The sequence below is a fragment of the Oncorhynchus mykiss genome, chromosome Y, assembly GCF_013265735.2.
Source record: "Oncorhynchus mykiss isolate Arlee chromosome Y, USDA_OmykA_1.1, whole genome shotgun sequence".
NCBI classification, from domain to species: Eukaryota; Metazoa; Chordata; class Actinopteri; order Salmoniformes; family Salmonidae; genus Oncorhynchus; species Oncorhynchus mykiss.
In genome coordinates this window covers 11,279,171-11,302,272 of record NC_048593.1, presented here as the reverse complement: position 1 = coordinate 11,302,272, position 23,102 = coordinate 11,279,171, and the positions used below count along the sequence as shown (strand labels likewise).

Here is a 23,102-nt window from a genome sequence, read left to right as displayed (position 1 = left end):
TGCTTCCATTCGGTCACGAGCATTAGTGAGGTCGGGCACTGATGATGAGCGATTAGGCCTGGCTCGCAGTCAGCGTTTCAATTCATCCCGAAAGGTTAATGGTTTGAATCCCAGAACCACCTAGATGACAGATCTGTCCATGTGCCCTTAAGCAAGGCACATAACCCTAATTGCTCCTGTAAGTTGCTCTGATAAGAGTGTCTGCTAAATGACTAAAATGTATCTATCTCTTGCTCTAAACCCCGAAAATATCTATCTCTCTATCTAAACCTAATACATTCAATCTATCTCTCTAAACCCAATACTTTCTGTCTATCTTATCCCTAACACTTTCTATCTCTCTCTAAACCCAATACTTTCTGTCTATCTCTCTCTTTCTGTCTATCTCTCTCTAAACCCAAAACTTTCTGTCTATCTTATCCCCAATACTTTCTATCTATCTTATCCCCAATACTTTCTCTCTCTCTAAACCCAATACTTTCTGTCTCTCTCTAAACCCAATAGCTTCTGTCTCTCTCTAAACCCAATACTTTCTATCTCTCTCTAAACCCAATACTTTGTCTATCTTATAACGCTGACACTTTCTATCTCTCTCTAAACCCAATACTTTCTGTCTATCTTATCCCTAACACTTTCTATCTCTCTCTAAACCCAATACTTTCTGTCTATCTCTCTAAACCCAATACTTTCTGTCTATCTTATCCCTAACACTTTCTATCTCTCTCTAAACCCAATACTTTCTGTCTATCTCTCTAAACCCAATACTTTCTGTCTATCTTATCCCTGACACTTTCTATCTCTCTCTAAACCCAATACTTTCTGTCTATCTTATCCCCAATACTTTCCATCTCTCTCTAAACCCTGACACTTCTATCTATCTAGTCATGCTCTCTATTCATTCTCTCTCTCTATTCATTCTCTATCCATTTTAAGTGTACCACAGTGAGAATTTCTTTCTGCACTCTCTTTTCTGTGTTTCTCTGCTCCCCTTTTGCCCTCTGTCCTTTCAGATGTACAACAGGGCATCGCCATGGATACTGGCATTTGCTAGGTGAATACCAAGGGGTAGAGCTCTGTTGGCACACACACACACACACACACACACACACTCACACTCACACGACAATCAGCAGTTTTAATTCCTAATTATTGACAAAGGCAGGTACATTGTCTGTGGTAGACTAAATCCCTTCAAGTATGAAAAGACAGTAAATTAACATTTAGGCTGAATATTTTAAGCTTTCTTTTTAATTTTAGAGCAGCTTCAGCACGACTTCTGTTTGGTATTTGGAGCCAGGACATACTGTATATTTTAATGTATTGATCTGTCATTACAAGCTCTCTGTGTGTGTGTGTGTGTGTGTGTGTGTGTGTGTGTAAAACGTATGTGCACGTGTGTGTGCGCGCAGTGTGAGAGATCGAGAGGCATGCAGTTTGGCACAGCAGAGCGGGAGGAGAGAGAAAGAGAGAGAGATCAGGACAGAAAGAGCAGAAGAGGCAGAAGAGACGTGGCACATTGCGAGGTTCAGGCGAAGGGAGGCAAGACATGCGGACGGCAGAGAAATCACCACCACCACACTGTGCGCTGACAGAGGTGTAGAAAAACAACATCTAGGAGATCGCTGTGCAGACCGGCTGTCGAACACCAACCTATTCTCCGCGTGCATTCCGTTAGCAGGTCTATCTGGACAGAACGGCTCTGTCTGGTTGTGTGAAGCCATGCCACCGGGCCATTACCGAATCGGTGCCCTATCAGCGCTACTCTGTGTCTGTGTGATTTGGACCGGGTTAGCAGCGGAAACACAAGGTAATGATGCTGGGTTTAACTTTCTGGCCGGTGTGTGTGTGTGTGTTATCTCTGTGCTAAGCCATTTGATTGATTTGTTTGAGGTTCCCCTTGGCTCCTATCCAGCATGAATGACTATCACAACTTTGCTTTGTCTGTGTTGAAAAATAGCGTAGGCTACTAGAATTCTAGCCTATTACAGTTAGAATCATGATACAAATCTTAATTTTGATCCTAATAGGCTATTCTAATTGATTTGTTTGAGCACTTTCAATTACATTATATACAGTGGAGGCTCCTCAGAGAAAGAAGGAGAGGAACATTCTACTCAGCGAATTTCATTTTAAAAAATTATAAAACTTGATAAACGGTATCCTTTTTAGACAAAACATGTCACAAAAAATCTGATTAAAACACACTGTTTTGCAATGAAGGTCTACAGTAGCCTCAACAGCACTCTTTGCAGTAGCACCATGGTGTAGCCGGAGGACAGCTATTTTCCGTCCTCCTCTGGGTACATTGACTTCAATACAAAACCTAGGAGGCTCATGGTTCTCACCCCCTTCCATAGACTTATACAAATGTATGGAGAAGAAAACCCTGTCAGCAGTGCCGCTAACTGACAACAGCCGAGACAAACAACTTTAACACCTTTTTTGATAGATTTGAAACAGCGGGCAGGCCTCCTGTAAATGACTTATCCCTCCCAAATGACAGTCCCATAATTATCTCTGAAAGGGATGTCCTTCAGGTCTTCTTTAAACTCTATCCTTGGAACCAACAAGCTGTGGTGATCTAAGCTGGCAGATTATCAGGGCGTGTAAATGGCAACTGTGTGACATATACAGAAGACCTTTTCAAGTGTTACTGGACAGCTGCAGAATCCCCGAAATCTGGAAAACTGCAACTATTGGGCCCCTTCCCAAAATGAATAATCCCAAATCCCTGAATGACTATCGTCCCATCTCCTTGAGCTCGGTGATAATCAAATATTTGGATTGTGTTGTCCTGGGACGGAGAGCCTACTTGACCGTTCCAGTTCGCATATAAACCAGGCCACGGGGAGCGCGTTTGACAAATAAAATGTGATTTCATTTGAATGCCAAGCGTCACATCTGCCTGTAGCCCGGCAAGTGCGGGGAGCTGGAACAGGCCGCACTGAGTTGTGCTGGCGAACTGGGGATACCGTGCATAGAGCTGGCGCAGGATATCCTGGGCCGAAGAGACACACCGGAGAACAGGAGCGCTGAGCCGGCACAATCAGTCCTGGCTGAATGCCCACTCTAGCACGGCAACTGCGGTGAGCTGGAACAGAGCGCACCGGGCTGTGAATGCGCACCGCATAACACGGTGCCTGACCGGTCACACGCTCCCCACGGTAAGCACGGGGAGTTGGCTCAGGTCTAAACCCTGACTCCACCAATCTCCCCATGTGCCCCCCCAAAAATGTGCTGCCTCTCGTGCTTGTTTCGAGGTCGCAAACCCCGGTGTCGACGTTGTTCGTCCCTCGCTGCCTCCGTCTGCTCCCATGGAAGGATATCCATTCCGGCCTGGATCTCCTCCCACGTCCAGGATCCTTTACCCTCTAAGATGTCCTCCCATGTCCAGTCCTCCTGGCCACGCTGCTTGGTCCGTTTTTGGTGGGATCTTCTGTTACGGCTATCGTTAGTACAATGAAGAGTGGACCAAGGTGCAGCGTGGTAGGCGTACATCGTCTTTTTATTGATGACACCAAAGACAAAAAAAAAAAAAACGCTCAGTTCTGTAAGGCTAAGAAACTAAACAGAAAACAAGATCCCACAAAACCCAAACAGAAAATGACAACTTATATATGATCCCCAATCAGAGACACCGATAGACAGCTGCCTCTGATTGGGAACCACACTCGGCCAAAACAAAGAAATAGAAAACAGACATTCCCCCCCGAGTCACACACTGACCTAACCAAACATAGAGAATAATAAGGATCTCTAAGGTCCAGGGCGTGACACTATAATTGACTCAAAACTCTCCTGGACTGCAAACACAAAACAGATGTACAAAAAGGGACAACAAAGACTGTATTTCCTGAGGAGATTAAATATATATCAGGTCAATAAAAGAATAACAACTAAATTCTATAAACCCTTTGTTCAGAGTGTTCTCACTTTCTGTTTCCAAGCCTGGTACAATCAGCTATCCATCGCAAATGAAAACCAGCTGCACAAAATAGCAAAGCTGTGAAGCAAAATCTGTGGAGTTAATGTCAAGAACATGGAAGCGCTGACCAGACACACCCACTCAACCAGGAGTACCAGCTCCTACCATCATGCCGCAGATACAGTCCAAATCAAATCAAATGTCATTGGTCACATACACACGGTTAGCAGATGTTAATGCGAGTGAAGCAAAATGCTTGTGCTTCTAGTTCCGACCGTGCAGTAATATCTAACAAGTAATCTAACAATTGAACAACAACTACCTTATACACACACGTGTAAAGGAATGATTAAGAATATGTACATATAAATATATGGATGAGCGATGGCCGAACGGCATAGGCAAGATGCAGTAGATGGTATAGTCCATCTTTACAAAACCGCCAGAGCCCAGAAATCATTTATTCCCACCAGTATAAATCAATTGAATAAAGAACAGAATTGTATGAACTGAATTATAAACTTTATCCACATGTTGTCTGCTGTATTTATTGCCTGTGATTTATGGATTTCTGCACCTATTGTTGTTGTTGTTTGTTGAGAGGCATGACACATTTCCCAAAAGGTATTGTTGTTATATTTAACTAGGCAAGTCAGTTAAGAACAAATTCTTATTTACAATGACAGCCTAGGAACAGTGGGTTAACCGCCTTGTTCAGGACAAAATATTTTTACCTCGTCAACTTGGGGATTTGATCCCGCAACCTTTCGGTTGCTGGCACCAACGCTCTAACCACTAGGCTACCTGCCGCCCCATTATTAAACAGTACTTATGGCGTCCTCCACTATATCAGCGCTCTTGCAGTATGAACTGACATGTCTATCCAATCAAAGGATCAGAGAATGAATCTAGTACTGAAAGCATAAGCTACAGCTAGCTAGCGCTGCAGTGCATAAAATGTCGTGAATAGTTGACTCAAGGAGAGAGAAAGACATTAGTTTAACAGTTTTGAACAAATTAATTTCTTCAAAAAATTAAGACGCAGCAGACAGAGAGAGCGCTAGCTATATTCCGTTTGTGTATTTGTTTGTTGTTGAGTAGGCTAATTTAGCCTACTCAAACAACCGGACTCAAACAGAGAGGAATACTATTTATGTTAGCTCGCTGGCTAAGGATATCCTACACTTCAACTTCTTCAAGACAGGGTAAGCTTTTGTTTGATTAATTTATTGCCCCCGGCGACCGCCGGTGTCACTTCTAAACTTCTTGCTGTACACTGTACTGCAAGACTGTACATATGGAAATGAGATGAGTCGTTCAATGCTGGAATGGATTGTGGGTTTACTAATGTATTAGTTCTAGTTTGTTGACCGTAATATTATTTTGGTGGCATCGATGTAGGCTGTATTGCGTTTAGCGGTTATGGTATGAAGATTGAAGATTTAGCTTGTGCAGATTTTTTCCGCCTGGTGTTGTGTTTTGCACTCTTGTCCAAAAGCAAAGCAAAAATGTGAGAGAATTATACAACGAGCAAAGTGGTGATGCTGTATGTGGCTGCTATGAAAGTGAACCTATGTGTGCAGGTGATCAGGGGGCGAATTTATTCCACCAATTCTGTCGCAAAACGTTTCTTAAATGGAAGCGAATGGAACAAAATGGGCTTACCTGAATTTGTCAAATGGAAACTCTCGGTTTAGTTCTGTTTTACAACTGTTTGGACTAATTTCACCCCAGATCAGCTAGATGCAGGGAAGAGTGTGCATGGCGGTCTGTCTGCCACCTTGATTATTCCAATTATTCAAATTTGTCTCTCGACCTGTGCACCTACGTTATAAACTTTCATTTGTAGGCTAAGTTGTAGCAACCTCAGGATGGATATAGGCCAAATATATAATGCAGTAGCCTAAACCTATCGATGTAACATTGAGCTAGCTGGGTGAATGGAATATGAATGACAGTCATCCAAAATACTGTAATAGAAACAAGGCCATGCCAGCCCCTCAACAACAAAACAAAATCTCTGAAGGTGCTTAGGCCATTCGGCTAAAGCTACATTCGACCTATTATTTTCTTGCCTTGATGAGAGAGCTTGTTAAACAGGCACTTGGCATAGCCTACAGCATGACGTGTGGGAGTCAAACAAAGAAATAACACAAAACACACAGCAATTAGCATAGCCAATCGTTGTTCGGGATTCTGCCAGCGAATTTATGAATATCTCTGGTTGTCGGGAATAAAAATACATGTGTGCACGCGCGCGTGTGTGTGGTGTGTGCAGAGTTTAGAAAACGTGTGGGTTTGTCTGGTTGCTGCAGCATGATCTGGAGCCGCGCTCGACAAAGGTGATGAAGACTTTGCAGGGTCCCCCCTCTAGTGTGTGTGTGTGTGTGTCAGTCAGACAGGCTACCTATTAACCTCCACTATCCCGTCGGCTAACTGAATGTCAGACAGCACCGTTTCTCTGTTGTTGATGTTCTCTATTTAATCAACATGGTCTCTGTCTCTCTCGCTCCTCTACCCAGTTCATGGGCTGTACAATAACAAATGATTGTGTGTTTAGCCTTCCGGAGAGTCTGTTAGTTATTCCTCCTCGTCACGTCTTGATAAAAACGGCGATATAATATTATCCTATTAGAACTCGGTAGCCATATAGCCGATCTGTTTTCTAGTCATATCACAGACAGTGGGCTGCCATGCAACTGTCTCTAATACATTCATTGTATCAGCTTCTGCTGTGTGTTTGTTTGTGTGTGCGTGCGTGTGACGCGTCTGAGAAATTTGCTGCTATGCACAGATATTTCATCGGTAGGAGAATGTGTGTTGTTATTAGATTGACCTCGTTTCAACATGCGCGAGGTTATGACAATTGTATCATCGCGGTCTCCCACCCGGACGCCAGTTGATGGTGACTGTATCGGCTAGGGCACACAGGTCTGGTCTCTCCATGAACGCAGGGCTCTAACTGGTCTAAAGCAGGGGTCTCCAACAGGTCGATCGCGAGCTCTCAGTAGCTCGCAGCCCACATATGAGTAACTCGCCAAACAATTCTGAAAGTAGGCCTACATGAAATGTTTCGTGTTTTCCACCGCAAACTCTCAAACAAATCTCACATGTATCAGACACCGAAATCTCCCGGGTACTATCTAATCAACGTAACATTGACATTATCCCACCGCTGGTTAGGTTCTATTGGCCAAACATAACACAATATCTGCCATTTAATTAACAACAATATTGCCCCTGTCTGTCTGTGTGGTGCGCGCTGTTTGTCTATCACTCCATGTAGTAAGTTGATGTGACCATCTTGTGGGTTGCCAGAAATACTTTCCCCAAAACCTTCTCAATTAAATGTTAACTGGCCTTACTTGTCAGAAGTATATCATGAGTAAGTATATAATTTGTATCTATTATTTGTTATTTGCAAACTTTGCAATGAAATGCGCAACAGCAGTACAGAACCATTGCTAGACTGACACATGACTCACTTGCTAGATGCGCAATTAAAGGGCCAGATGCGCAATTAAAGGGGAATTACACAAAAAAATCTAAATTGGTTAGTTTTCTTCCAGATATAAATAACAAGATCTTCTGATGTGAATTAAGCATTGACATGGACCCAGAACATTCTATTTCGTTTTTTCTCTATGAACAATTGTAATTTTGAGAGTGGAAACCAGCAAAAATCTAAACTCAGGAGAAATAAAACTGACAAAACATGATTTTATAGGGCCCCCCTTAGAGTTGTTTATTAATCATTATTTTACCAGGTATATTGACAGAAAACATAATGCACTACTTTCTCTTGAACACTAAGGACCCGGGGAAGAGAAGAATGTGCCTATTTGAAAGCTAGAAAAAAATGAGTAGCCTGCGACATGTTTCATATTTTTTAAGTAGCACTCATGCCAGAAAAGGCTGAAGACCCCTGCTCTGGAGTCTAGCCAGTCTCTCCTCTCCTCTCTCCTCTTCTCTCTTCTTATCTCGACTTCTCTCCTCTCTTCTCCTCTACTCTTTTCTCCTCCCCCCTTCACCTCCCCCCTTTTCTCGCCTCCTCCTCTTCCCTACCCTTCCCCTGGTGTTACATTCACTTCCACTGTTTCTGTCCTCCTTCCCCTTTCCTGTCATCCTTTTCTCTTCTATTCTCTCTCACTCTTACTCTCCTCTTCCCCCTTTCCTTTCTTCTCTCTTCATACTCTCCTCTCCCTTCCTTTCCAATATCTTTCTCCCCCTCCTCTCTCTCCTCGCCGTGGCAGGTTGTCTGTTCTCTCCTCTGTAAAACTCACTCAGCCGTAATTTGTCTTTCTCCTCTCATCACATCACCTCACATTCTTTCCCCACCATCCATCGTGTTCTCTCGTTCGGCCCACCCTTGCTTCTTCTTGTTTTTCTAAAGGCTGAGTAGAGGGAAGCTGTAACTGTGAACAACACAGGGAAATATGTCCTTCAGCGCAATCAGCCCAGTCTTCTTATTGGAAAACCAACTAAGGCCTAAGAATTCTAGAACACATTTTTTGCCATATGTATGGACAGAATATCTATTTCCATTTAACATCAAAACGGTGTGTGTGTGTGTGTGTGTGTGTGTCCAGGATTATCAGTTCTGGCTGACTGTGGGGTTATAGGGATGCTGCTGACACTATTCCACAATAAAAGCAATTAACTGCAGCTTAACTGTGTGGCTAAGCTGCTCTGAACCCATCCGCAGTGTGTGTGTGCATGCGTGTGCGTGCGTGTGTGTGCGTGCATGTGCGTGTGTGATTGAACTGTCAGGGCTTTTGTGTTGGGCTGTCTCTTCCTCTGCTCTTTTCCTGTTGCTGCTGTTGTTGGCCTGACTAGGTGTTTGTGCTTTGACGTTTCCGTGGCTTTAGCCCAGCCTCTACTAGGGGTGGGATGAGAACAGAACAGAAGTTTGTATCAGGATAATAACCCAGTGAGAGTACTAGGCCGGGATTCAGCTATGCACATTTTTAAAGCCAGCGTTTCCGCTCTCGCGGAGAGACCGCATTCACGGCAAATGCAGATTGTGTCGGCTCATTCCAAAATTACCTTTAAATGTCAAGCACACTTTAAGGCGGCTCTACCACTGATCAGATAGAATCCCGGCCCTAGTCCCACTCCTCTATACCCGACTGATTGGATTCTAGGGAGTTTTTCCTAGCCGCCGTGCTTCTACACCTGCATTGCTTGCTGTTTGGGGTTTTAGGCTGGGTTTCTGTACAGCACTTTGAGATATCAGCTGATGTAAGAAGGGCTTTATAAATACATTTGATTTGAATTTGATTTGATTACACCTCATATGTTTCACACTCACAACCACACTCTCCTCTCCATAGCATGGCTTTGAAACCACTAATCCCAGGATGACGCTATGGCACGTCTAGATGTTGAAAAGGATGACAATGTGCAATGCCCTGAGCTATTTCAGAGTTAAAGGTTGAGGGTCATTGGTTAGCATCACATTTGTGCACAGTATAAAGTGTGGTAAGCCATTCTGTCTGGGCCCTGTTCAATACTAACTATCATTATAAGGCTGATGGTTGTGAGCTGAGTTTGTGGCTTCAGTTGATTGGCACGATTAGGAGCGTTTCCAGCCGAGCGTTTTATACTGTTAATTTAGTTCATGTTCCATCTTCCCTTTGCTTCAAAGCCTCATCCCTCATAGCCATCATCTGAATGGCCTACTCTTCCGTCTCCCTTCATTACAGAGTCCCATTGAAGAGCCTGTCTGGTCCTGTTCCCGAAACTCTGTGTGTGTGTGTGTGTGTGTGCACGTGCGCAACACGCGTGTGTCTGTGTGATAAAGGAAGGCGCTACTCAGATCGACACCGATAGCTACGGCTGTCTGGCGTGATGTTAAATAAACATATTTGTCTTGTTCACTTCTCAGATGCTTCTCTTCTCTGATCTACTACGGAAGAGGAGGGGGGGGGGAAGCTTGCAGAGTTTGAATGTAGCAGTGTTACGCAACTCCAACGTGGCAGCTACACTAACACTCTGTAAGCTTCTAAACTTAAACGTTTCTATCGAATTCAGATTTCATCCTAACATCCTAGCTTTCTACTTCTCTCCTTCCATCGTCTCACCTGCTGACCAGACCGCACACGCGCGTGCATCAGTGTGCGTTGATTTTGTCCACCCACACCAGACGCGATCAGGACGCGCAGGTTGAAATATCAAAACGAACTCTGAACCAACTATATTCATTTGGGGACAGGTTGAAAAGCATTAAACATTTAAGGCAATATATCTAGCTAGCTTGCTGTTGCTAAATAATTTGTCCTGGGATATAAACATTGGGTTGTTATTTTACCTGAAATGCACAAGGACCTCTACTCTGACAATTCATCCACAGATAAAAGAGTAAACAGTTTGTTTCTAGCAATCTCTCCTCCTTCAGACTTCTTGTTTGGACTTTATATGGCGGTTGGCAACCAACTTTAAGGTGCATTACCACCACCAACTGGACTGGAGTGTGGAACTCAGTTCATCTTTCAATCACCCAGGTGGGTATATGCTCTTAAAAACCAATGAGGAGATGGGAGAGGCAGTATTTATTTCACGTCAAGCGTCACAAATAGAACCAAGTTCTATTTTAGCGCCTGGCTACGCAGATGTTCGTTGACGCGCGCGAGCAGCGTGGGTTCCAATGATTGACTAACATGTTTGCGTAAATTAATTTTGCAACGCTCCCTCACTTGCAGTGTGGGCAGCATGTCAGTGATAGTTTTGGTGGGAAAAGCCTATTCAAGCTGTAAGACAGTAAAAACAACCCATCCCCCTGGAACTATCCCTCTGGCTCTTTGTTGTCGCGCTCCCGTTTTCAGCTAATCTATGATCTTTAACATTTATTTTTATCCCTAACCAAAAATGTCCCCCCCCCCCCCCCCCCACCAACAAAATCTAAATCACAGTGCAGTTATCACAATACTACCACTAACAGGTCCTGATCGTCATCATAAAGGGAACATGTTTAATTCAACAAATACCTAACGCCACAATGCTGTAATGTGAGTAGGAGGAGATATGCATCTTTCAAACTATTTGCCACAGATATAAAGCGCTCCGCACATCATCGTGGTCAACAGTTGTAAAAATGGCCGAGAGTAAGACAGGGAAGCGACAGTCCTGTATGGCAATTAAATGAAATGAGAAGGTGGCGAATAGCAAACTTTGCGAGTTGGAATTGAGCTACAGTGGCAGTACAAGTGCAGCGCTTAACCATCTGAAAGGGAGGCACCGTGAGACCCAAACTGTTGCTGGCAGCAGCGCAGGCCCCCAAAAACAGACATTGGACAGGCTCTTCACACAGACGGAAGTGCGATGAGTGACAGAGTGAGAAAATCACAGCTGCTAATTACGGAAATTTGTGCAGTTGATATGCAGCCATTGTCAGTGGTACACTCTTAGAAAAAAAGGTTCCAAAAGGGTTCTTTGACTGTCCCCATAGGAGCACCCTTTTTGGTTCCATGTCGAACCCTCTGTGGAAAGGGGACAGCCGAAGAAACCCTTTTAGATTCTGGATGGCACCTTTTTTTCAAAGAGAATTTCGTCTTCAGTCCCCCACGATGGCATATCCAGGAACCAGACTACAAGATTCCATGTTGAAAAACTGTGACGGCCAGGATGGAGTAATTGTACAGTGATTGCGCTGCAGGTACAAACGCAAGCTCTCAAACACCCCATATGTGGCGTTAACAACAGATTGTTGGACATTTATGAACACGCTGTCATTCATCACTGCAGCGAGCCATCACATTGATGAGAAGTAAGATGTGAAGTCCCATGTATTGAACACTGAGATCATAGAGGAGAGGCACACAGCAGAGAACTAAGAATGGCATTAACTACCATCGTTGCTGAGTGGGCGTGGGGGACAGCAGTCAGCTGAGCGCAGTCCGAGAGGGGAAATGTCTATGTGAGAATAGAGACAGCATTGCTTCTTCAAACAAAAAAATATCATACCTCCAAAACCGGCAGCTTGTTGACAAAACGGGCTCCAGAATCAAACTATGACAATACTTTGCTTACAGAGCAGATGATGAGGGCCAGCCCACTGAAACAACTAAAGGTGTTACGAAGCAGTGCAGTTCAAGGGAGGTTTAGTTTCAAAATTACATAAAAATGATATTACACATTACATTTGCATTGTAACGTCATTCTGCTAGCTACTATATTTGAATTGTTTTCGAGTGTCAATGATATGAACATACATTCAGCATGACATTCATGTGAGCATTATGACATGATTACAAACCAAAAGTTCGGTGAAATTCACTCATATATTTAGACTATTTCACATTTGTCTGCAGCCAGCCAGTAGCCCTGGGCAGAGCATTACACCCTGGGGGTTGAAATGCACTCTGGGAATAGTAGTATGCTGTGAAAATCTACGGTGTGTACTAGAGACTATTGCAAAATAGAAGCTTCAGAAATGTCAATACAAAACCTAGGAGGCTTGTGGTTCTCACCCCATTCCATAGACATACACAGCAATTATGACAACTTCAGGAGGACATCCTACAACCTATCAGAGCTCTTTATGATATGAAGGTTTGACTTGGAAAGGATTTTTCGCCTAGTCACAGACAGCTGATGTGTTGTGCTCTGAAGTCCACAAGCGAAGGGAAAAGGTGAGAGGAGGAGAGTGTGTAGATGTGGGAAGCAAAATGATCATGCTGTTTGTATGTGGCTGCTATGAAAGGGAACTGTGTTTGCATGTGATCATGGGGTGTATTCATTCTGTTGGAAAAAAAAATCTTAAACGGAAGCAAACGGAATTAAGCTTTTTAAACATACTTGAATTTGTCCAATAGAAACTGTCATTTGCAACTGTTGGACAAATGATTACACCCTAGATCAGCAAGATCAGGCAAGACTGCCTGTCACCTTGATTACTCTTAATTTTTCTCTTGACCTGTGCACCTACGTTGTAAAGTTGTAGCAACCTCATGATAGGTACAAGGAAAAGTTGAGGATCATGTAGTAGCCTAAAACTATCGATTGTACATTAAGCTGGGTGAATGGAATATGAATGACAGTCATCCAATATGCTGTAATAGAGATAAGGCCATGCTCATAAAAAATAAAGAGTTGTCCTCCCTCATCTTAAACGGCACCGACCACCACTGGACTATACAGTACATACACACTCACTTGCACACACTACACTGACACTCTCACACAACCCACACACATTCACATACACTACATACACACACACATACCGGCACAACACAAACACACATATACACACACAGACACTTAAACACTGATCATATGCTGCTGCTACTCTGTTTTTTATTTTACTCTTGTTATTATCTATCCGGATGCCTAGTCACTTTACCCTGCCTTCATGTACATATCTATGTCAAATACCTTATTATTATCTATCTGGATGCCTAGTCACTTTACCCTGCCTTCATGTACATATCTACCTCAAATACCTTATTATTATCTATCCGGATGCCTAGTCACTTTACCCTGCCTTCATGTACATATCTATGTCAAATACCTCATGCCCCTGCACTTTGATCTGGTACGGGTACTCCCTGTATATAACTCCACTTTGATCTGGTACGGGTACTCCCTGTATATAACTCCACTTTGATCTGGTACGGGTACTCCCTGTATATAGCTCCATTGTTGTGTATTTTATTCTCCTCTTGTGTTACTATTTTCCTTTGTATTATTTTCCTGCATCATTGGAAAGGGCTCTTAAGCAAACATTTCACAGGAAAGTCTACATCCGTTGTATTTGGCGCATGTGACAAATAAGGTTTGAATCATTCTACACCGTCGTACTACACCGACTCTGGCACTCGTCGGATGTGGCAGGGCTCGCAAACCATTACAGACTACAAAGGGAAGCACAGCCGAGAGCTGCCCAGTGCCTCGAGCCTACCAGACGAGCTAAACTACTTCTATGCTCGCTTCGAGGCAAATAACACTGAAACATGCATGAGAGCAACCAGCTGTTCCGTAAGACTGTGATCACGCTCTCCGCAGCCGATGTGAGTAAGACCATTCAACAGGTCGACATTCACAAGGCCGCAGGGCCAGACAGATTACCAGGACGTGTACTGCGAGCATGCGCTGACCAACTGGCAAGTGTCTTCACTGACATTTTCAACCTCTCCCTGACCGAGTCTGTAATACCAACATGTTTTAAGCAGACCACCATAGTCCCTGTGCCCAAGAACACTAAGGTAACTTGCCTAAATGACTACTGACCCGTATCTGTAGCCATGAAGTGCTTTGAAGGGCTGGTCATTGCTCACATAAGCACCATTATCCCAGAATCCCTAGACCCACTCCAATTTGCATACCGCCCCGACAGATCCACAGATGATGCAGTCTCTATTGCACTCCACACTACCCTTTTCCACTTGGACAAAAGGAACACCTATGTGAGAATGCTATTCATTGACTATGGCTCAGTGTTCAACACCATAGTGCCCTCAAAGCTCATCAATAAGCTAAGGACTCTGGGACTAAACACCTCCTTCTGCAACTGGATCCTGGACTTCCAGACGGGCCGCCCCCAGGTGTTAAGGGGGCCCCTCAGGGGTGCGTGCTCAGTCCCCTCCTGTACTCCCTGTTCACTCATGACTGCATGGCCAGGCATGACTCCAACACCATCATTAAGTTTGCTGATGACACAACAGTCTGATAGCCTGATCAACGACGAGACAGCCTATAGGGAGGAGGTCAGAGACCTGGTCGTGTGGTGACAGGACAACAACCTCTCCCTCAACCTGATTAAGACAAAGGAGATGATTGTGGAGTACAGGAAAAGGAGGTCTGAGCACGCCCCCATTCTCATCGACGGGGCTGCAATGGAGCAAGTTGAGAGCTTCAAGTTCCTTGGTGTCCACATCACCAACAAACTAACATGGTCCAAGCACACCAAGACAAGAGGGCACGACAAAAACCTATTCCCTCTCAGGAAACTGACAAGATTTTGCATGGGTCCTCAGATCCTTCTACCTCCAAGCCATAAGACTCCTGAACATCGAATCAAATGGCTACCCAGACTATTTGCATTGCCCGCCCCTCTTTTACACTGCTGCTACTCTCTGTTGTTATCATCGATGCACAGTCACTTTACCTACATGTAGATATTACCTCAACTAACCGGTGGACCCGCACATTGACTCTGTACCGATGACCCCCTGTATATAGTGTCTCTATTGTTATTTTACTGCTGCTCTTTAATTACTTTTTACTTTTATTTCTTATTCTTATCCGTATTTTTTACAACTGCATTGTTGGTTAGGGGCTCGTAAGTCAGCATGTCTTGGTAAGGTCTACCTAAACCTGTTGTATTCGGCGCGTGTGACTAATACAATTGGATTTGATTTTGATTGATTTCATTTTGTCGGGCACCCATAGCTATCATATGCAGTACCATTTCTGCCTTGTGAATTCACATATAATCGCATGCTTTTTTTCTTAAACCATGTACACAAGGCCAAAATGATCGCGCTTATGACAGCTAGGGGGCAATGCAGTTCCATCTACCGCAGTCATGGCTACCACGGCAGTTTAAACATTACCGTTTTTTAAAACATTTACCTAGTTGGGACTTTTAGAAATTAGGACACGGGATTGATCTGTGCCTGTGGAGAGTAGGGGAGAGTGGAGAGTAGTGGAGAGTAGGCGAGAGTGGAGAGTAGGCGAGAGTGGAGAGTAGGCGAGAGTGGAGAGTAGGCGAGAGTGGAGAGTAGGCGAGAGTGGAGAGTAGGGGAGAGGGGAGAGTAGGGGAGAGTGGAGAGTAGGCGGGAGTGGAGAGGGGAAGCGTGAGAGAGAGGGATATCATATAATACCATTGACATTAAAACCAGTAGATAGCGATAGCGGTGACATATTCCTATGGAAAACTCCCTATGGCGCATGAAGCTGAAAAAAATGTGCATTTGAAGCGAGCTATATTTCCCAATGGGGCTGAATGCCACCAAAAAAAAAACGCTAACATTAATGGTTAATGTGGCCATAACTAGCAAAGGATCATGGTCCATGTAGTTGTTTTCATCCTGCCTGAGCGAGTCAACCAGGTTTAATGTCGATGAACCTATTGCTAACCTACTGTTAAACATTTACAGCAGAAGGTTCATTTGGAAGCTTCGCGTTTCCTAGAACCTAGGTCGACATTGGAAAGCAAAACGAACGGCTAATATTAACTATGGTCATCAGAATTACGATTGATTTAATATGAGACTCTTTTGAGTGGTGATTAGTACAGTTAAATACAGAACATTCTGGCATGGTGACTCTCTTAGTAAAATCAAACTTGTGGGGGCATGGACTAGACAAGGTGTCGAAAAAGCGTTCCCCAGGGATGCTGGCCCATGTTGACTCCAGTGCTTCTGACAGTTGTGTGAAGTTGGCTGGACCATTCTTGATACACATGGGAATCTGTTGAGCGTGGAACAACCCAACAGCGTTGCAGTTGTTGACACACTCAAACCAGTGCTACTATCGTACCCCGTTCCAAGGCACTTAAGCCTTGTGTCTTGCCCATTCACCCTCTGAATGGCACACATACACAATCTATGTCTCACATTTCCCCAGTTATCGACACTGATTGAAGTGGATTTAACCCTTGTGTAGTTTTAACAGTCTGTATACTCCCTTTGTCCTAAGGGTTAAAACAAAATGACCTGCCTTCACTAAACCCCTAAAATAAAGCAGCTTCATTGAATTTGAAACAACCTGTCGTTCACCACAAACTTTGTGAATATCTGGGTTTTCCATTTTCACAATGCAGAAAGACTGAATTGAATCAGTGGACACCACTCGTTTTTATTACGACACACCTGTCATCATTGTTTTATTTACTAAAGTAGAGGTTTATCATTATAATTATTATTATTGCTAAAGGTACTGCATAAGTGTAAACATGATTTTTTTAAAGCAAGAGATAGCACTTGTATGGCCTAAGAAAGGAGAAGAAATGTGCAGGAAGTAGTTTTGAAGGCATTTTATTGAAGGGAAACAATAAGGGTCTTGAACTTTTTTGGGCAACATAGTGATACATTCTTATATACTGTACAATGAGGAATTTAACTACAAAATACTGGTCTTCTCCCATTTTTTTAACCATTGCCCCCACCCACAAGGTGTATAAACAACAACAATAAATAAGAATAAAATAAGGTAATAGATACAAAACAAAAACGTGAAGAACATAAATCAACCAACTCTAATTAGCACACGTAGGACTGCATGCACGTGTGTGTATGTATTTGTTTCCTCAGGAGGACCACATTCTTGTTCGTCTTTGGGAGGTAAAGAAACTAGAGTAGTGGTGGGGGTGAAGGAAAACTTTGATAAGAAGGCCGCTCTCCCCATTGTTGCGAGGAGTGCAGGGGGGAGCTCAGGCTTGTTCTTTTGAACTGTGCCAACCATGGTGATCTTCCTCTTCAGGAGCTGCTGGCTGAGCTCATAAGAGGTGAAGAAATTGTCAGATGTGACATTGTGCCCCCTCAGTCCATCTGTCACATCAAGCACAACCCGCATCCCCTGGTTCTTCTCCGGGCCTCCACTGGTCGGCTTCCCTGTGTAGACTTGCATCTTCCAAGCGTAGCTGGATTGTGCGTCACAGGCCACCCATATCTTGATGCCATACTTTGCTGGGCATATACTGCCGGAAAGGATGGCAACCTATTGACAAAAGAGATTACTATCAGTAATTAGTATCAGTGTCACAGAAAACAATCACATAAATCAATGATATTACATTAATACATAATAAAATGAATAGTGAAAATCACTTACATTACAGATATGAAAGTAAAAATGTACCTCTGAATGGAACCAGTTGCTCCTCCACTGTTACTTCAGGCCCAGGGTTGTAGAGGTATGGCAGACGCTCCACCCACTTCTCCCAGACCTCTCCTATGGCTCCTCCCACTCCTCCCAGACCTCTCTTATGGCTCCTCCCACTCCTCCCAGATGTCTCTTATGGCTCCTCCCACTTCTCCCAGACCTCTCTTATGGTCGTTCGTTTGTCTCTCACACGTCTTGCAGGTCTTGACTCATGGTTATCAAACCGTAGCATTCTTGAGAAAGTGTGAAATCACCCTTCCACTCTCAGCATCCCAGAGACCACATGTAGCCTCGCCTCGGGACCTATACACACCCGCTAAGATTAGCAGCCCTATGTAGGCACGCAGGTCAATCTCATCCATCTTTTTCCAGTTGTCTCCATATTTTCGGAAACCCTCTAAATTTAATGGCTGGTGTGATGACATGTAGAATGTTGAGACACTGTCCTGGACATGGGCAACTGCATGTCTTGTGGGCTCTGGGGTCATCCTTGTGACATTTTGTGTTGCCATCCTGCCCTGGTTGTCATATGGTGACAAGGACCATGTTATTTTGCTGTTCTTTGACAGAAATGTCTCTCTTTCAGCTTGGGGGATTTCTTCATCTGAAGATGATGCATTGTGCTCTGGGTTGTATTCTTCCCCATCTTCTTCAGATACCTCCTCCTCTTCTAAATAATTTGTTTCCTTATTCCTCCTGGACATCTTAATAAATCAGGTCTACGACCTGTTGGGCACTGAAACGTGCGCTCATGGCTTCAGCAAAGAGAGAACTGGGGGGACTGTCATCTGCAGCACCTTTATAGCCTCTGACTGCATTCCCCATTAGTAAATAACGCTTTCAAGAAATGTTTATTTTGTCTGAAATCTTGTTTATTTTGTCTGAAATTGTTTTTATTTTGTCTGTGAACTTGAGTCATGTGTGGGGTCGTGGAGGGGAGATGCTGCACATGCCCAAGAAGGTTTTTCGTTTTGTCTGAGTTTAATCAGTAGCACACATAATCTCAATTTCTCTCTGTGTGTGTGTGTGTGTGTGTGTGTGTGTGTGTGTGTGTGTGTGTGTGTGTGTGTGTCCTTGTGGTGTTTCTGGCTTGTAAATTAATTTATAACTGCCGGGTCAGAAATGACCCTAAGACAATCTTTGTACCCTGGTGGTGTACAGATTTGATGGAAATATGAACAAAGGCGATGTTTCACTTTTTTTAATGTCGGGGTCACTCTAGGAAAAGTCATCGAATTTCAAGTTGAAAAAATATATAATTTAGGGGGTTTTCTCCGCTGTTAAACATAGGGGTCATTTTTGACCCTTAAAACAACACAAGGGCCGGTGACATAATAAGGGATCATAGCTTTCACCTGGATTCGGCTGGTCTACGTCATGGAACGAGCAGGTGTTCCTATTGTTTTGTACACTCAGTCTAGGTCCAATATCTTCTCTACATCATTTACATCTGGTTTTAGTCTTTTAACGTGACACTGAAAGCATTTTTCCATCCCAAAAAATGTATGTGACAAATTAAAGGAATAAAATGCTTAGGTGGTCCGCAGGAGCATTTTAATGGAAGAAAAATCTCTGGTACAGTCCTGCTGGAGGATTCATCACACACACGCACGCACACAAACACACAAAGACTCTTCTCTGCAACCTGAGCTCCCCGATGGGTAGAACTGATGGGACGATGACTGACTGACGTTGATGACATCACCCATTAGGTTGGCCCAGACCCCATACTGACGACATAACCCAGGAGGATAACTGAGATTCCTGTGATACCACCAGAGATGATTCGGATGGTGTCATCGTTCTTGGTAGCAGAATGAGATATGGCTAGGTAGTTGGAACGTGGGAGAAGAGGAGTGGGGGAGTGGAGGAGAAAACGATGAACTGGTGAGGCGTGTATGGCTGCGGTGGGATAGTAGGATAGAAAGAAGAGGAGGAGGGAAGCAGAGAAGTGGAGGAGGCGGTCATCACGAAACCTACAGTACAACCGTAGATAGAGAGAAGATAACAAGTGAGAGAGCGGAGGAGTGAATAACGAGCTATACATGGCCCATGTTGCTATTGAAAGAAATCAGTTAGGATTCCCCCGAAGCCTGCTCTTTGGCTCCACTATAGCCTAGTTAGGGTCCTATATGCGTGTGTTTAAATGTGCGTGCGCGAGAGATCTTCAGAGGTCATTGAAACTCTACTCGCACACCTGTCTCCCTCCAGTTACCAGTAGCATCAAGGAATGAGATTGAGGCAGAGAGAATAAAAGAAAGGAGGATATTGAGAGATGAATGGTGGGAGAAGGAGGGCGCAAGGAGGATGGGGGAAGTGTGGGGAGACGATAGAGGGGGATGAGGGGCATTTGCAGAAGTAACAGACAGCTTCTCTCTAGGGACAGAAAGCCCTGTTCTGTTTTCACTGCTCTTAACGCACACACATCTGCACAGTGAGCAAAAAAAAAAACATGCGCGCGCATGCGATAGAACATGTAGCACAGGTACATGGACTTCTTCCAGCCTGAGGGGTTTCCATGGGGATTGGACTTCAACATGGAGAATGTTCAAGAGCCTTGCCATCAGCTTGGGGAGCTAACACACGTCTTCAGGTCTCGGGCAAGGTGACTCGTCTTGTGAGCGCGCTTTACCGAATCGTCTTTGTTAGACATGATTGAGTTGGGAGGCCGTTTGAAACAGTAGGCCGACACACATTATGTTGAAAGGGCTTATTAATCATTGCTAATAGTGATTATTAATAATTTATGTGTTGCCCTTGAGATACATAGTTACACAACATTCTCTGTATAAAGAATATCTGGGGGCAGAGGGAGAGGGAGGATGGGATGAAAGGAGAGGAGAGGTATGGACAGAGTACAGAGGTATATAAATAGAGTGATAGAGGAGGGTGTGTGTGTGAGAGAGAGAGAGATAGAGCCCACAGATGATGCCATCTGTTCATAAGAGTTGGTCATGCCTGGGTGGAATAGCACCTGCTTCTGACACCACATACGACCCAGATGGGACTCTGTGCCTGGGACCCTGAACAATGGCATGAGGACGGTGTGAGTCAAGAACCAAAGGCTTTAGAACCTAAATCTTTAGAACCCAAGGCTTTCGAACTTAGTGTGTGTTTGTTTAGTAGTTGAGTGCAATGTTCCCTCTAAGCTGCAACTCCTCGGGACTGCTGCACAGGAGAAATATCAGCCCACGCAGAGACGCATGAGGTTGAACTTCCCTGAACTTTCTAGAGTTTTCCCTGTTAATTAACACTATCAATGTTTCCCTAAACTGTGGGAATTGTTATCCGATCAATGCAATATTAGCCACTTTCAATGCAACATACTAAAACAAAACGAACTATGCAAGACTTAGTATGCAAACTATGCAAGACTTTTGGGCTCCCGAGAGGCGCACCAGTCTAAGTCACTGCATCTCATTGCAAGAGGTGTCATTTCAGTCCCTGGTTCAAATCCAGGCTGAATCCCATAGGCCCATAGGCCGGTGCACAATTGGCCCAGCGTCTTCCGTGTATGGGATGGGGTAGGCCGTCATTGTAAATAAGAATTTTTTTCTTCACTGACTTGCCTAGTTAAATAAACAATTTAAATAAATAAAATGCAAAACTAACTATGCAAGAGATTTTCTTGTAGGCAGGGCGCATCATAGTAGGATTCTATTGCATTGACAGGCACGACACAGACCAGTGCCCCATAACCAATCAGAGCTTCAGTAGGCCTATATGCAAATAGACCATTGCCATATATGGATTTGTGCCGTTCTCTTTGAACTGGACCGTTTTACAACATGAGCGGTCATGATTATTATGTGCTTGTTTTGAGATCAAAGTGAGACCTGTAGCCACATTTGTTTACATTCTTTGCTAGTTAATGAGTTATCCCAGTTATAGATCATTATCCCAGTTATAGATAATTTGTAGTCAGCGATGTGGGAGGGATTGCTTACAAGATCACCAAATGTGTACATTTCTAGCCAGTAGTAGAAAAAGTACCCAATAGACATACTTGAGTAAAAGTAAAGATACTTTCATAGAAAATGACTTGAGTAAAAGTAAGTCACCCAGTAAAATACTACTGGAGTAAAAAGGTATTTGGTTTTAAATATACTTAAGTATCAAAAGTAAAAGTATAAATCATTTCATATTTCTTATATTAAGCAAATCAGATGGCACAATTTTCATGTTCTTTCAATGTACAGATAGCCAGGGGCACACGCGAAAACTCAGTCATGCTTTACAAAACATTAGTGTTTAGTGAGTCCTCCAGATCAGAGGCAGTAGGGATGACCAGGGATATTCTCTTGATAAGTGTGTGAATTAGACCATTTTCCTGTCCTGTATTCAAAATGTAACTAGTACTTTTGGGTGTCAGGGAAAATGTATGGAGTAAAAGTTATCCAAAATATAAATAGTAAAATAAAGTACAGATACCTCCAAAAATGACTTAAGTAGTACTTTCAACTATTTTTACTTGTACTTTACCACACTGTTTCTAGACATCTTTGAAAAGCAAGTCAGGTCAAGAGCTTTTTTTATGTCTTAAAGGGGAAGTGTTGTATTTTGAGACAGGCTTGAATAAGCTAAGTAGCCAATAGGCAGAGGGTAGCATCATCTGCCTAATTCTCTGTAATAATGGTATGGGAGTAATAATAAATTGTATTTTGGAAAGTGGTCTCTTGCATATAGACAGGTCTCTCGCTCTTTCTTTCCATCTCTTTCTCTCTCTCTCTCTCTCTCTCTCTCTCTCTCTCTCTCTCTCTCTCTCTCTCTCTCTCTCTCTCTCTCTCTCTCTCTCTCTCTCTCTCTCTCTCTCTCTCTCTCTCTCTCTCTCTCTCTCTCTCTCTCTCTCTCTCTCTCTCTCTCTCTCTCTCTCTCTCTCTCTCTCTCTCTCTCTCTCTCTCTCTCTCTCTCTCTCTCTCTCTCTCACACACACACACACAATTGTCCTTCCTCACTTCATCTCTTCTTCATTGAGATGTTTGGCACCGTTAATGTGCATAGTCACACACACACACACACACACACACAGCGATGTGTTGAACACTGTGTCAGGAACATGATAATGTGTTACTCAGCTCCACAAGGGTGTGAACCTGATATCTTGTGAGTGTGCGTGGGTGGGTGTATGTATGTGTGTGTGCGTGTGAGAGAGAGAGAGAGAGTTAGTGAATGAGTGGTAGTGAGTCTGTGTGTTTCTAGGTTGTGTTTTTTTTAAGCGTTTTAAAGGCATACTGCTAGAAAGTTTCAGGATAGGCCAACAGCATTAGATGTTGTTGTATTTAATTCTCTACAAACCAAATCTCTGAGGCACCGAATACTGACATCAGGATGTAAGAGAGTGAGGTGTTTT

General features: G+C 43.6%; 1 protein-coding gene across 2 annotated transcripts in view; it reads left to right on the top strand.

The window, feature by feature from the left end:
- Nucleotides 1–1,448: 1,448 nt before the first annotated feature.
- Nucleotides 1,449–23,102, top strand: part of LOC110509318 (seizure 6-like protein) — a 50,556-nt gene continuing 28,902 nt past the window's right edge. For both annotated transcript variants that reach the window (XM_036967954.1, XM_036967953.1), the window contains exon 1: nucleotides 1,449–1,807. In XM_036967954.1, coding sequence (XP_036823849.1) covers nucleotides 1,720–1,807 — 88 coding nt within the window. In that variant the 5' untranslated portion in view covers nucleotides 1,449–1,719. The remainder of the gene's footprint in view (nucleotides 1,808–23,102) is intronic.